This window comes from Sceloporus undulatus, chromosome 1, assembly GCF_019175285.1.
Source record: "Sceloporus undulatus isolate JIND9_A2432 ecotype Alabama chromosome 1, SceUnd_v1.1, whole genome shotgun sequence".
Lineage (NCBI taxonomy): Eukaryota > Metazoa > Chordata > Lepidosauria > Squamata > Phrynosomatidae > Sceloporus > Sceloporus undulatus.
This window is the reverse complement of record NC_056522.1, coordinates 339473433-339489604: the sequence shown is the minus strand read 5'-3', so window position 1 is coordinate 339489604 and position 16172 is coordinate 339473433. Positions and strand designations below refer to the sequence as shown.

At 40.0% G+C, this 16172-nt stretch overlaps 1 protein-coding gene across 1 annotated transcript in view; it reads left to right on the top strand.

The window, feature by feature from the left end:
* Positions 1-15957, top strand: part of TMED10 (transmembrane p24 trafficking protein 10) — a 27380-nt gene extending 11423 nt beyond the window's left edge. The window contains exons 3-5 of the mRNA XM_042469179.1: positions 5103-5176; positions 14374-14500; positions 15567-15957. Of these exons, the coding sequence (XP_042325113.1) occupies positions 5103-5176; positions 14374-14500; positions 15567-15688 (323 nt within the window). The 3' untranslated portion in view covers positions 15689-15957. The remainder of the gene's footprint in view (positions 1-5102; positions 5177-14373; positions 14501-15566) is intronic.
* Positions 15958-16172: the final 215 nt, after the last annotated feature.

Sequence of the window (16172 nt, the reverse complement as noted above, 5' to 3'; positions counted from 1 at the left end):
TTATTATTATTATTATTATTATTATTATTATTATTATTATTATTATTATTAGAAACACTGGCACTTCCTATATTTAGCACTGTGTCCTGTTGTGGAATATGTATAGAGTGGACCCTTGGTATCCACTGAGGTTTGATTTGAGGACCCTCTGTGGATACAAAAATCAATGGGTGCTCAAGTCCCATTATATACAGTGGAGTAGGCAAATGGCATTCCTTAGCAAAATCAAGGTCTGGTCTTTTTAAAAATATTTTCAGTCTGTGGATGTAGAACCTGTGAGTACAGAGGGCTGACTGTACATATGGATGCCATTAAATGAAAACATTGCATAGTCTTTCTATTGCCCATGTTCTTGGTAGCATTAAGAGTCCTTTATGTGATAACATTAAAGATTTGGGATGATGTGGCAATCATAGACGTGAGATTATATTGCCTCAAGAAGCCAAAGTTAGGGCAACAAACAAGCTGGGCCGTTGGGCCAGGTGGGGTCTCTGAGCAACTGGGATTTCTTAAGCAATTAGCCACAAAAATGGGGAAGAGGAAGTGAAAGGACCAGCTTTTTGCGCAGAGAACTTAATAGAGGAAAGAGCTGATGTGCAAGATTTGGGGAGGTCTGTGTAATGAGTGCTTTATTGCTATCACAGAGCTCTTCTCTTGCGTCACTCACTTTGCACTTCGACATCAAGTTCATGCCTGCACAATTCTCTGCAGCTATTCTTGCTGGTTTTGCCCCAAGCTGAGGCATGTGAGGAGAGCCTAATGTGTACTTTTGTTTGATGAAATTTTAACTCACTTATCTTAAATGTAGTCCCATGTCCTTCAGGCCAGATAGTCTATCAAAGCTCCACTGGATAAATAAGAAATTTCCCATGATTATTCTGTTCAAAGCCATATCATTTCCTAAATCACCTGGTTTATATTTTGCCCAAAGTTGCAACAGGTACATTTTGTTAAAAATATTGTTGCCATTGAGCCCCTATAATAAGCAATTGTTTTATAGCCATCAAAAGTTTAGGAGATTTTAGTGAGCTCTTTGGGGAGTTCAGAGAGTGAGAATGAGAGAGAGACTAACAGTTCAATCCTTCAGGCAAACACAGGAACAAGATGTCCAGAAGCTGATAAATTTGGGGTAGTTTTAATGGCCCAATAAAAATGGTTAAATTTAGGACATGGTGGGAAGTTCTTGCATCAACATTGTGCTACATCTCTGAAATCTAGCCCAAAATCAGTAGCAATTGTTCCAGGATATGTTTCCCCTTCTTGGCCTTTCCATTCCCTCAGGAAAGGTCCAGATTACGAACGTTTTTTCGGGTTACGAAAAAACACCGGCGCTGTTTTAAATGGAGCCGCGCGGAGCCGCGGCTTTTTTTCCCATTAGCGCCTATGGCAATTCGGCTTACGAAGGTTTTTCGGGTTACGAAATTAGCCGCGGAACGAATTAATTTCGTAACCCGAGGGAGCACTGTATTTCATCCATTCTTTCTTGATGGAGATGCGAATTGAAATAAGGGATGTGCTGTTGGAGCTCCTTCCCAACCTCCATTTGTGAACCAGTGCCTCTGACTTACTTGAGATTTCCTGAGAGCAAGGCCAAATAGTGGATGTGCTTGATGTTGGGTGTCTGGAAGCCATACCCTGTGAGGATCAGCTTAGGTATGTTTAGCTTGGAGAAGAGGTTAAGAGGTGACATGATAGCCATGTTTAAATATTTGAAGGGATGTCATATTGAAGAAGGAGCGAGCTTGTTTTCTCCTGGTCCAGACAGTAGGACATGGAGCAATGGCTTTAAACTACAGGAAATTCCACCTAAACACTAGGTAGAACTTCCTGATGGAAAGAGCTGTTCAGCAGTGGAATATGCTTCATCAGAATGTGGTGGAATCCCCTCATGTAGAGGTTTTTTAATGGAGGCTGGATAGCCATCTGTTCAAAGTGCTTTGATTTTGTATTTCTGAATGGCAGGAACTTGGACTTTGTGGTCTCATCTAACTCTATGATTCCCAAAGTTGCTTGGAGCACTTATAGACAGTAGCAACAGATGTCCTGTCCTCCAGTTTCCCTCAAGGGAAGGCAGATGGCTTGGGGCAAAAGCATCTACTATCGGGCTGTGCCATTCAATAGCAGGAATACCTTTTGGGAAGGAGTGTCCAGTATTCCACCTACCCGCTATGGCTGGTTTCCTGCTTCAAAACAGGAATGGCCTGTGTATGCGGTGGGGGATACTCATTGGGGTGTAATATATGGTTATGATGAATATATTTATTATTGGGTTTTGCTTATTCTGGGGTAAAGGGACAAATTTAGGAGTGATCTGCATTTTGGGCCATTTTGATGTCCACCCGGCTCATCAGTTTCAGTATGATTACGGGTTGGGTTTCTGGCAGAAATACTGTGCAAGCTATCTGCCCTATAAAGCCCACATTCCAGTTTTATAGTAATTTTTGTTTTGTCTTTTTGTAATTATGCTAAAGATTATTTTGAGGCAAGACATTGTAGTGTGCAAAGTGTTTTATCTTTACTGCAGTTAGGATCCCTTGTGTGCTCTGAAAACAGTTTTGCTTCTCCGGCATATTTTATGTACCTATCCACACTATTATTGTGAACACTGCTTGTGTTTCATCTGAAGCAATTAAACACATCATCATAGACTCATAAAAGAGGAGCTGAATATTATTCCAGTTGATAGTATGGATTTCTCCGATCACTACCATTTGACATCCTTTTAAATAATTTGTGATTTTTTTTTCTTTTTTAAGTGTGTGCATGATATTATCCAACAGGTATTGAAAACATCTTTTTTAATGATAATAATCATTTATTTTTACTCCACCTCTCCGACAGGATTGAAGCATCTTACAACAGTTTTTGTTTTTTCCAGTCAAATTCTACTTTCAAGTTTCCTGTAAATTTGGCCTCATACTGAATAGATTCTATTCTTCTGATGAATTTCTGCCATCTTAGCCCAAAGACCCAAAGCTGTTGCAATTTGAGCATATGTAGTACTATGTACATTTATTCCGAAGTTGTTAGGGAGGTGTCCATCCAAAGGAGAATATATAAGAATAAATGAATATTATTTGTCATTAAATGTCTGATCCAAATTTACTGTGTTAGTAGTCTATATAGCATACATTTATCTGAACAGGAACAGAGTGTCTTGTCAAGTAAGACAAGGTTGATTGCATTGTACCTCTTTACTGTTATGAAAAATGCTTATAATATTTTGTAAGTCATTAGGAGCAACCGTAGGGGAAATACTGTTATTTCTATCCCATGAAGAATGCCATTTCTCTCCCTTATCTCCTCGTATTTCCTTTGTAGTCCTTTGCTGCCACCTACCGGTAAAGTGGTCCCTGATTAAATTTTTCCAAGTTGAGGAGGAATGGTTGGTGTTCATTACATAAAGCCAGAGTTCATAGCATACAGACCTCACATGTGATTGGTTTTGATAGGTAAAAGGATATACCAGAGGAAATAAGGAGATTCCCTTTCCTCTCCCTCCCCAAGTAAGTGTGCCTGCTGGCTGGTGTCTTTGAACCAGGATATGGATTTTTGTTGTTGCTACATGGCCTTCAAGTCATCTCTGACTTACAGTGTCCTAACATGATTTTCTTTTTGGCAAGATTTGTTCAGAGGAGGGTTGCCATTGTCTTCTCAAGCTGGGAGAGTGTTTCTTCACCAAGGCCATTCAGTGGGTTTCTGTGGTTGAGCCCTAGCTGAAGATTCAAACCACTGCACCACCTTAGTTGTCAGGAGGTGGATATACACAACAATTTCTATTCTGATCCAACTGGCTTACTCCTCCTGCCTGCTTCCCTGTAAGACAGAGCAGCATTTCTATACCTAGTGATTTACCTTTCCATAGAGGAAGTGGAACCCCAGAAAGTACATGTGCATATACTAACTACGAATCTTTGCAGAATGGCAATATTGCTTGGCTGGCTAGCCTCATACCCATATTATTTTTAGCAAAGAAAAATCTTGTACAGTGCAAGGCACACTGTATGCAGATACCTAAACTTTATGCATACTCCAAAAGTCTGGTACCCTCTTTCCAGTTGAAGGAGGTGGGGAGACAAAACAGGGAAGTACAATTCCCAATATTTTTTTTTTAAAAGCAACAACCCTGTACCTTTGAATAGAAATGAAAGCTAAAAGTTATGTATGCCAATCTTCTGGTCCACCACAGAGGTCAAAATTGTATTTATGTATTTTCTATGCTATTTTTTCCATAGTGAGTACATTATCTCTGATTTTCATCTTGTAAACCAGAAATGCTGAAGTTCTGATACGCTAAGTTTCCCTACTGTGAGTTTTTATTATGTCCTGATCTTGTTTTAATATACTTCTTATCAACATTAATGAATCCAATACCAAATTAGTTAAAGTAATCTTATCCTTCTTGATAGTCCCTGGTACCTTTTACGAACATCTGAGCGACCATACCAAATCCAAGAATAAGGCACCTGAAAATAAACTGCCTATTTAAACCCACCGGTTGCTTGGGAAATACTTATATATGCCCAAGGTTAACTGCAACCCAAGGGTGGAAAAGAATAATTTGAATGGGGAAAGGAAAAAGAATAGAGTAAGAAGGATGTGAGTGTCATACCTCAAATGTATTTGTCTATGTGTTTTGTAATCTTTGAAGCACTTGTAATTCTTTTATTTGTTCAGCCTAATATACCACTTTTGGTTTGCTTGTATATTTGTTCATTTAATTTATATCCACCTTTCTCCTAACACAGCACTCTACAGCTGTACTTGCTTTTCCATTTAGATAGGGATAATAATTTAATCCCCTCCAACCTGGCACTGTGGTTTGTATGTTATTACTAAGGGGTTGATCAAAGACCAGAAAGTGAGTGTCTTGTATTCTGCATGCTTCTTATGTTTACTTGCAGTTTGATCCAGTTGGGTTTAGGAGTGCTTCCTTTATCCTATCTGCAGATTTTTCTGTCATTGTTGAGCTGTTAATTTTGCTATTCATAGGCCTATATGAGAACAGAGCTGCAAAACCCTCCCAAATGGGATAGCGGGGAGTGGGAATTTCCTGGCAGCCTGAGCATTGCATACAATGAATCCTTTCATTCCTCTTCCAGGAACAGGGCGGATGCCAGACCAGTTCGTGACCTTGAACATGAAGCATGGAGTAGAAGCAAAGAACTACGAGGAGGTACATCCCTGCTTTTACTGTTTGTGCCTGTAATTTTCTTCCTTTCACTCATCCGGCTGTGCGTGGCCTTAGGATTCATGGTGTGTTTTTGCTTTCTCTGCCAGTTTGCCTGCCTGCTTCATAGGGCAGGCCTCTCTTTTGGTGGTGTTATTAAATATTGCTGGATTCTTTGTGGTAAGGAGGTGGGAAGAATCTCTTGCATTGTAATGAGTTTCCTAGCTATTACAGATCCAAAGATCTGTCAGAAGGCCCAATATTAAGATAGTTTGTATGTTTACTAAAATAGTGATACATGTATTTAATGACATGACTTCAAACATTAGGCAGATCTTTAAAGCAATAGACTTCAAGCTTAGGAATAAATTCTTTGGTTCTTGTTTATTCAAGGCTGTGATACTAAACAGAGTTACCATGAGATAAATCCAATTTTAATCCCAATTAGAGTAGATCTATATGTAAGTGTCATTGATTCCAGTGAACCTTACTGTAAGTAAGACTAAAATTGGTCCCATGTTTTCTGGCCTCCTAGGCTGTTTTCAGCCCAGAAGAGGCTTTTTTTAAAACAGGAAGTAAACTGGAAGTTGTAAAAAAGCAGTTGTAAGAAATAAATTCCTGAACATAAATTGGCCCAGGAGGACTAAAATCATGGAGAAATCTCCCCCACACCCCTAGAGACATTTGGAAGCAAAACATTTTATTCATTTGTCCACTCCTGTCAATCTGTATATTGAGATAGTATATTGAAACATTACTGCCTCTGATTGTGGAAATACATACTACATGGCTATCATGACTGATAGTCATTTATTAGTATTCCCAGGCAAAGATAGATGGGATTACAGCTTTAGGCTGTGTCTGCCCTCTTGTACCTCTCTCTAGTTAGTGTGTTTTAAGATTGGAGAAAAAAATAAAACAAAAGTATCTTCTGCAATCTGACCCCTTGATTACTTTGAATGTAATGGGTCTTTGATTCATTTTTAGCTATCTTTAGTTCAAAGATTCTAAGGTAACAAGTACAGTGGTACCCCGGGATACGAATTACCCAGCTTACGAATTTTTCGGGATACGAAAAAATCCCATAGGGATTTATTGTTTCGGCTTACGAAGGTTTTTTCGGGTTACGAAAAAACCTTGGCGCTATTTCGCCACCGGAGGGCAGCAGAGAGCTATTTTTTTCCATTAGCGCCTATGGCAATTCAGGTTACGAAGGTTTTTCGGGTTACGAAATTAGCCGCGGAACGAATTAATTTCGTAACCCGAGGTACCACTGTACTCAGAAATACCTTTGCCTGAATCCTTGGAGTAGGTGATGTGGACAAGGAGAAATCAGTGGCCTAAGACAGTCTCATATAATGCAAACCAGAGTAACTGTTATATGTTCAAAATAAATGTGTGATCTTTTCCTGTGACTTTTCTCCCTTTATTATACATTTTAACAATCATAAGTCCTTTGTCCTAAATTCAGCCCCTTTTCCTGCACAAACTATGGGGTCATGCAGCCTGGCAGTTTTGAGCAGCCTCTGACTGCTCCAGCTCCAGCCAGCCCCCAATTGGCGCAGGACTATGGCAGCCACATGGGCCTGGTCACAATCTAGCCTGCCTCCACAGGTTCCAGTCCAGCCATTGGTAGGAGAGGCTTTTTGCCACCCACTCTTCTAGTTTGTAATTCTCTCTGCATGGCTTCCAGCTGCTTTCAGGGCATGCGTCATCTGAAAGCCGCGCCCCCAAAGCAGCCAGAAGCTGCTTTTTCCTGCCCGTCTATTTCGGGCTTGAATAGGAGTAAGATATAGGTCTGAATGAAACATGGGCTTCATTCATCAATTTCTTCCAATATACATGTTATAAAGAATGTTATTGTCTGGTAATAGTACACAGTCCAAATTCATTTTGCTGTGACTATTTTTGTTAGGTAGCCACAGTAGCTTCAAAAACAGAATAGTCACACAGACAATGATTGTGAAGATCGTTTAGCACTAGTTCTTGATTTATTCATAATTTTCTTATCATCTACACATACACATATAATAATAATAATAATATAATAATATAATATAATATAATATAATAATAATAATAATAATAAAATTTTATTTATATACCGCCCTTCTAAAAAATCAGGGCGGTGAACAACAGGAATAACAATACAATTATACAGAACCAAATAAAATACGTTAAAAACAGTTCAATAAAAATAATAAAAATAACATGTCGGCAAAACAATGCTGACATGGGGGGGGGAAGAATTACTGGTCAGGGTAAGCTTGTTCAAATAAATGGGTTTTTAACCCCTTCCTGAATTGAGGTAGGGAGGTGGCTGAGCGGAGCTCGAAGGGCAGCGCGTTCCAGAGGTTGGGGGCTGAGATGGAAAAGGCCCTCCTAGAGGTGGAGTTATATTTCACCTCTGGAACTCTTAACAATAGCTGCCCTGAAGATCGAAGTGCGCGGGGCGGATTGTACGGAGAGAGGCGGTCCTCCAGGTACCCTGGGCCCAAGCCATTTAGGGCTTTATAGGTAATTACCAACACCTTGTATTGCGCCCGGAAGCGAATAGGCAGCCAATGTAAGTCTTTAAGGACTGGAGTTATATGACTGGCCCTGGCAGTGCCAGTGACCAGACGGGCTGCCATATTCTGCACAAGTTGCAGCTTCCGGGTATGGTACAAGGGTTGCCCCATGTAGAGCGCATTGCAGAAATCCAAACGAGAGGTTACCAGGGCATGTACAACAGTTTCAAGGTCTCCCCGGTCAAGGTAGGGACGCAGCTGGCGTATCAGCCGAAGCTGATAACAGGTGCTCCTGACCGTCGCATCCACCTGAGATGTAAGGTGGAGCGACGAGTCCAGGAGCACCCCCAAGCTGCGTACAGAGTCCTTCACGGAAAGCGTGATTCCGTTCAGGACAGGTGGAACCACCACCAGCCCCGGACCGGGGGAACCTATCACCAGTACTTCCGTCTTCTCTGGATTCAGGCTGAGTCTGTTGTCCCTCATCCAGCCCATTACCGACTCCAGACAGGCCACGAGAGGAGAGACGCCAATCCCGGTCACTGCATCAGTCGGAGACATAGAGAAGACTATTTGGGTGTCATCAGCGTACTGATAACACCGCGCCCCATGTCTCCGGATGATCTCTCCCAGCGGTTTCATGTAAATGTTAAAAAGCATGGGAGACAGAATGGCTCCTTGAGGGACCCCAGATGTAAGGGCCCTCTCATCGGAGCGCACGTCTCCCAGCTGCACCATCTGGGACCGCCCGGAGAGGTAGGATCGGAACCACTGGAGCGCAGTGCCCCCGATTCCCACCTCCGCCAGGCGCCCCAGAAGGATACCATGGTCTATGGTATTGAAAGCCGCTGAGATGTCCAAGAGCACTAACAGGGACACGCTTCCCCTGTCCATGCCCATCACACATCACATCACACACACATGCACACACTATGTGCTAGAAAGAGTTCTTATAGTAGTACTCATATAGGATAATTAACAGTATCAATGCCATATAATGCCTTTATGTATTGCATACATATTTAGTATAAAAGAGTGGTTGAGACAAAGGGCTCTATAACTACAGCTGAACCATTTGGAAATAATTATTGTTACAGGTTTTATTGATGCTCACTCACAGATGATTTCCAAAAGGAGTTTAACAAATTTCTTTACAGTAGATCTATCAGTGGCTACTTCCTTTTGTTGTTGTGTGCCTTCAAATCGTTTCCAACCTAATGAGATCCTATCATGAGGTTTACCGGGGCTGAGAGTGTCACCCAGTGGGTTTCCATGGCCAAGTAGGGAATTGAACCCTAGTCTCCCAGGTCATAATCCAACACTGTTTACTATTATAGATAAATAAAACTCCCCATCTTCAGATGCCATATACTTGAGGAAGGATTGCTGTCAAATCTGGCTCACATATTTGGTAGAACTCAACAAAATGGATATGCCTTAGGGGTGAAACAGGTCGCCCCTTTGGAGTGGCTTCCCACCGCCCCTTTCCTCACCGGATCGAGGCCACAGCAACTACATGCCAGGCCCCAATCCTGCCTTTTCCTGGTGCAAAAAGAGGTTGCAAAAAGCCGCTTCTTTTCATGCCAGGGAAAAGGTGTCTTTGCCACCACCACCACACTTTCCAGCACTCCTTTTGGTGTGTGTCACCTGGATGCAGCGCCAAAGGAGTGCCATGACACCGTGCGGTCAGGCACATGGCATTTAATGGGATCACCTTAAGTTGTCAGATGACTTTAAGGCACATAAACACGCTGTGTTCTCAATTGCTGAGGTTTTATTGCCCCCTTGTGGCCTTGCAGCAAAGACTGATTGTTGCAACTCTTGTATATTTCATTGTCCACTACATTATGAGTGCTGTTCAACATATCCTGCCTAATGTAAGCCCTGTTGTTTTCAGTGGTGCCTACTATTAGGTATTGTGTATTGAGAAGTGCCTTTAAACCAACTTGCAGTTTGAAGTTGGAGAGTCTAAATCCATGAACTGTCTTCTAGTGCTCCTCAAATAATGCTGCTTCTCTCTTGAGAGTTTTCTGGCCTATGACATTTGTCCTCTGTATGATAGACTAATACACTTAATGTTAACTTACTGTTTTTATTTTGTTAAAGATTATAGGAAGGTTAATTTGAAATAAGTGATTAGAACCCACCAAGTTTCTCCAAATTGGAAAGTGAATACAATGCATTCAAAAGCTACAGTTCACAAGAGAAGAAAAAATTCATATCATGATGGCAATCTGAAACAAATTACTTTTGTTTTAATTGACAAAGGGGGGAAGTAGAGATATTTTGCCCTTCTCCTTGTATGGTGTTATTGTATGCAGCTGAGGACAATGGAGCCGGAAATCACTGCATCCCATCCACGTGAATCATCATAGTGCCTTTGCACTCATTGGTCAGACACCTGTGGGATGGGACCAAGTTGATTGAATTGTTGGGTAGGGTACTTCCTGTACTGGGGTAACTTGGAGGAATAAATGCTAAAATATCACAGTGCTATTCTGTGCATGTTTATTCAGAAATGAGTTCCATTGTGTTCAGTTGCTCTTACTCATTAATAAATATATTTCAGATTGTAGCCTTAGAAACTTAGCCTTATTTTGGAAATAAATAGAAGTCCTACGTAACCCAAGACCTGCCATTAATTGTCAACTCTAACATAGGATCCACTTGTTAATTATTTGTAATGTGTATCCATTTTATTCATTCTCTAGTGGCAGATGAGATTTACCAGTGGATTACACCTTATTTTTGACAAGTATAGCAAAGCTGCATCTGTCAAAATTTCTTATTTTATACATCGTTACAGTTTTCTATTCTCTTGTTTGCTTTCTTTCTCTTTCACACAGACACATTATATACTAAACAAATAAGTTTAGGTTGCTTGCCCTTGTGTTGAATCTTTGAGCTGGTAGAATGCAGCAATTTTTTTCTTCAGACTTTATTACTTTGTTACTCAATTTATTGTAACAAAATAATGTGGATGTTTAGTTAAGGCAGATACCCAATTTAAAAGAGTTGAGGGTGAAATCCTGTATCCACATACCTGGCTGGGAATGTGCCCCATTGAACTCAGTGGGACCTTTGAGTTAGACATCAATAAGATTATGCTGTAAAATAAGCATCTTTCTTTGTTAAAATATGAGTTCTGGTTGATTGACTATAACTATGGGAGTTGTAGCTCTTCACCTCTGGCTGTAACTCACCACCTTGTTATGCAGCGGAGCTGATCAGCTTTGATCAGTGGTTAATGCTTTTCCCAAAGCAGCAGAGTTTCAGAGAATAGGCTGAAGACCCTGACAAACTCTCCAAGCCTTCTCACTCTTCTTCCTCAGATGTCTCCAAACTTCTCCAGGATTCTGCTGGCTCTTGTATCTTCACTCAAGACACCAGACAACTCAGTAGTCTTATATAAAAAGATCTACTTTATTCTACTAAATTCAAATACTCTATGCCCTCACAAATCACAATCTCTACTATCTCCAAACTATTCCAACTACTCACAACTACCCACAAAATACATTGGCAAACATAGCAATTATTATAGCCATTGTTAATCACCACCCAGTGGGCGTGTACATTCATCTTGATTGGTTCACAAAGTTCAACCCATACTTAAGAATTTCATCATTTCACCTTGTACACTTAATGAATCTCAGGTGTTTCCAATTGTACATTCTACAATTCTGTCCTTGACATTCAAGACTTCTAAATTACATTAGCTTTTTCACCTGTGTGGCTTCTTAATTGCTCTTGCTTAGTCATTGTGACTTTCACATACATGTTTTATTTCTACAACTGTATGTCCCATGTTGCATTTTCCTTAACAGTTGTCCCTCTATATCCATAGACTCAACCATTGATGGTTTTAATTTTTTGAAAAAAATAAATAAATTCTGTAAAGGAAACCTTGGATTTTATCATTTTTTATAAGAGACACCATTGTATTTAACAGGACTTGAGCATCCACAGATTTTGGTATCCATGGGAAGTCCTGGAACCAAACTCTAGCTGCTATTAAGGGCCCACTGTATATAAAATCATTTGAAAAGACTTCTAAGACCAGCAGCCATTTTTTCCTTTTTAAATTATGATGTGCATGTAAGAACAAATATGTCTGTTAAAAATAAAAATTTTAAAGCATTTGCTACCCTTTAAATTACAGGCATCTTCTTGATTAACTTTGACTGATTAAACACTGCACTCCTAAATTAAAAGACCTAAAAGGAAACTATCCCTGACTTGCATCACACAGTGCTGCCTAAGCTTGTCAAGATGTTGAGCAGTTTACAGCAGTAGTATGTGGCTAGAACAGAAATAGGATTTCAGGGATTCTGAAAGGTCCTGAAAAAGTCTGTAATATTTGATGTTTTCTCTGCTGGTGTCAAAATGAGAGTGTTGGCTCAGTTACCTTAGCACTGAGGTGCCACATCATTTCCATCCATTCATACTGGAGAGACATTATTGGTTTCTTTTGCTTTCAGTTGATGTCATAAAGCCAAATCTGATTAGCTTGGTAGTACTGTGGCATCATTACCTCCCTGAAATGATTGGGACTGGATTGATCATATTATGAAAGAGAATTAAAATGGCAAGTGAAGCAACTGAGAGAGAATTTCCCTTCCAAATATTTTGTGTTCCTCCAAAATCCTCCTTCTGAAAATAGCGGAAATAAGGAGGTGAAAGTGTCACTTAAAGAATTTAAGTCCTGTGTTATCTACTTTCATTGTTTATAGTAACTGTAAGAACATACAGGACAAAAGAATGATGAGATGGCCCTATAGCTAAGTAGTAGAGCAGAAGATTTGTATGCAGGGAAACCCAGTTTTACTTCCTGAGATATGTTTATGTGCCTTCAGGTCACTTGAAGACAAAACACCAGAATCCATTCCAGTGTATAACTGATGATGAATATGAGGGCTTAACCCCAGTAAGAATTAATGTGATATATATGTATATTACACTATATTGTATAATTATGTACAACACATAACTTCTCTGCAGTGTACAAGTTATAACAACACTATCCAGGTAAATAGAATATATAGGAATATCCAGGCAAAGAGACATACATTATAAAAAGATGTAATTTAGAAGCAGATAAATTCAAAGCAGAAGCAGACACATTATTGTCTGTAAACAATACAAAAACAGTACCTGAAAAAGGACATTCAAAGAAGTAGACACATTATTGTCTATTGTTGTTATTCTCTATTAGCAACACAAAACAGTCCCTGATATTTACAATTACTTTATATGTACCAACAAGGAATTGCAATAAAAAACAGACAAACCATGAATTTTTAGGAGCTACTAGAGAGTCATGGACTACAAACCTATTAGTAGCTGCAGACAATAAAGCACAGTGAAATTCACTGGACTGTAATATCCAGGTTAAAAGATATAAATTACAAGCAGATAAATTACAGTGAGAAGCAGATACAGTGGTACCCCGGGATACGAAATACCCAGGTTACGAAATTTCCGGGATACGAAAAAATCCCATAGGAAATAACTGTTCCGGGTTACGAATGTTTTTTCGGGTTACGAAGAAAATTTTTGGTGCTTTTCGGCGCTTTTTCGCACGAAACGCGGCTTTTCCCCATTAGCGCCTATGGGTTTTCGGCTTGCGAAGGCTTTTCGGGTTACGAAAGCGGCCGCGGAACGAATTAATTTCGTAACCCGAGGGAGCACTGTATAGCCTTCCACCAGATAACTTGTAAAGGTCATTTGGACAAAACTTTCTTTGGCCATCACAATTTCAGCATCATGTCAACCATTTCTATAATTATTAAGCTAATTCTTATTGAGGGTTAGCCCTCATATTCATCATCAAACCCAATAAATTTCACAGGGTTTCATAGGCAAGGAATACTCACATGTAGTTTTGCTAGTTCCTACCTCTGAAATATAGCCTCTAGCACCTGGATGATAGTGACAATATATTCAGTGGGAAAAATAAGCTCATTACGTTTTGGAATCAGAATTCTGCTCTTAAGTGGTGGGGAAACAGTCTAGTTTTAAAATTCTGCCAAACTTAAAAATTAAACTCAAATGAATTCAGAAATCTTTAGAAATTAGGAAGAAATATTTGTGGTATAACTGTGGAAAGATGTGCAGTAATTCTGCCAGCTGCAATATAGGCTGTTTACCCAACTCTGCTGAACAGTTCCACAATAAAAGAAACATTTTAGTAGGAATAAGGCTTAAAATGCCTTCTTGTGGCAATACTTCCATAGTGGATCATTAGCCCATAGAAGACTCTTTCCATAACAGTCAAAAGTTTCAGCATTTAAGATGAAACTTAGATGGGAAGGACATTAGTAATACAATCTGTCCTTTGTATCCATGGGGGATCCATTCCAGATCTCCCCACAGATAAGGAAAAATGTGGGACCTTGAGTCCTGTTGCCCTTTATGTCCGGCGCAACACACACATGGCCGCTAGTGCAGATGCATGCATGTGCATCCATTGAAAGCAACGGGGCTTGCCTTCTGTGGATGGTAAGCTTGTGGATATTGAGAGTCCGTTGTATATTTGTATTATGTTAGGTATGTATACATTGTGTTAGGTATGCATTGTGTTATGTCATCCCTGTGTTATATATGTGTGCAGGATAAAGAGAACTGGCAATATCATGGATTTTCATATTTAGTACTTTATGGATCAGTGATTTGCATCTCTTCCTTGATCAGATTGCTAAAGTGGAGAAGCTGAAGCCATTGGAGCTGGAACTGCGAAGACTAGAAGATCTTTCAGAGTCTATTGTCAATGACTTTGCCTACATGAAGAAACGAGAGGAAGAGATGCGAGATACCAATGGTAAGTAACTGTGTATTGCCAAGATAAATTGTCATAATGTGTACTTGGTGCCTGGCTGGTAGTTTAAATTTTCAAGCTGCCCAGTTCATCTTTTTGTAGACAAATGATACAATCATAGAGTTTCTATCATGATTATTAAATATTCCACCATAGTAAATAGGTTGTTATAAGATGGCTTAGTACTGTATTGTCAGTAATGGAGGAGTAGTGAACATTGCCAGATCCCTACTGATCTTGGAATTAAGCAGGGTCAGCTCTGGTTAGTACTGAATGGGAGACCACCAACAAATGCCAGGTGATATAGGCTATATTTCCAAGGATGGAACCGGCAAAAACAAGTTGTGTGTATTTCTTGCCATAAAAAACCTTATAAAATTCATGGGATCGCCATAAGTCAGCAGATGACTTGAAGGGCACACTCATATCCAAAATGGACATTTAAGGTTCCGGATATTGTTGGACAGCATTTCCATTTATCCCTCACCATTGTATATCCTAATTAGGACTCATGGGCATTACTGGCTAACAACATCTGGAGGGCCATACATCCTCTGTTTCTACAGTAAGCCTTTTGCGATCTGCCCACTGCAAATCAATTCTTTACCTCCACGCTTGCATTAATTTTACTGTTTTCTTTTTATCCACACAATTCCATATTCGTATCGACCTCTAAGTGAATGTAAATTCTGTGTTTTGAATAGTATAGACAAAACAGTCTTACATGAAATGGAAATGTCTCTTTGTGTATAAAATATATTCTGTCGTATGTATGAGGATCCAAGTAGATGTTCAAGACATCATAGAAGCTCCCTCTTTGAACACTGGAGCTCTTTGTTGATACTGCCTGCATCATTTTTAAAGAGAAGCAGGTGTTAATGTCTTTTATGAGTCCTGTTTGGATTGAGCCCACAGAAAGCTGTGTTATCTTGCATCTCAACCGTTTTGGTGCTCATTTTTATGTCACGGTTTCAAGTGAAGAGATACTAGACTGTTTTTGAGGTTAAAATCATTAAGGGCTGTGGAGCACCATGGCATTATTCTGAATGATATGCTTTGTTTCTTTCAGAGTCTACCAACATTCGGGTACTATACTTCAGCATTTTCTCCATGTTTTGTCTAATTGGACTGGCTACCTGGCAGGTCTTCTATCTGCGTCATTTCTTCAAAGCCAAGAAGCTTATCGAGTAGCAGGAGGAGCAATTTTTCCGTTTTTGGACCCCAACAGAGCAAAGCAGAGACCTGACAGTGGTTGTTTAGAGATAAGTTGGAGTTGACTTGCCAAACAGACCTATTTCTGCATTTGGCCCCCAAAGGGAGGGATGGCAATGCTGGCACCCCCCCCCCCAAAAAAAAATGAGGAGGCTCCTGAACTATTTTTGGATAAAGTTTGGAGGGGCTGGAGTTGTGATTTGGGGGGACTCTTGAATAGAGTGAAATAAAAGTGCAGTTGGATTTTGCGCTGTGTTTTTCCTCCTCTCCTTTACAGATAAGGCTACGTAACTTCTTTTTGTATGTCAAGAAACTGATTCTTGTGCCAGATGAATTTGTAAAACTTGAAGCTGTCTACTTGTTACCACCCTGCATTTTGTGAGAGGATTGCTCAGAAGTGCTTGATGACAGTTCTACCAGAAGCAGGTCTTATTGCAAAACTATCAGTGGCTGTATCTGAAGA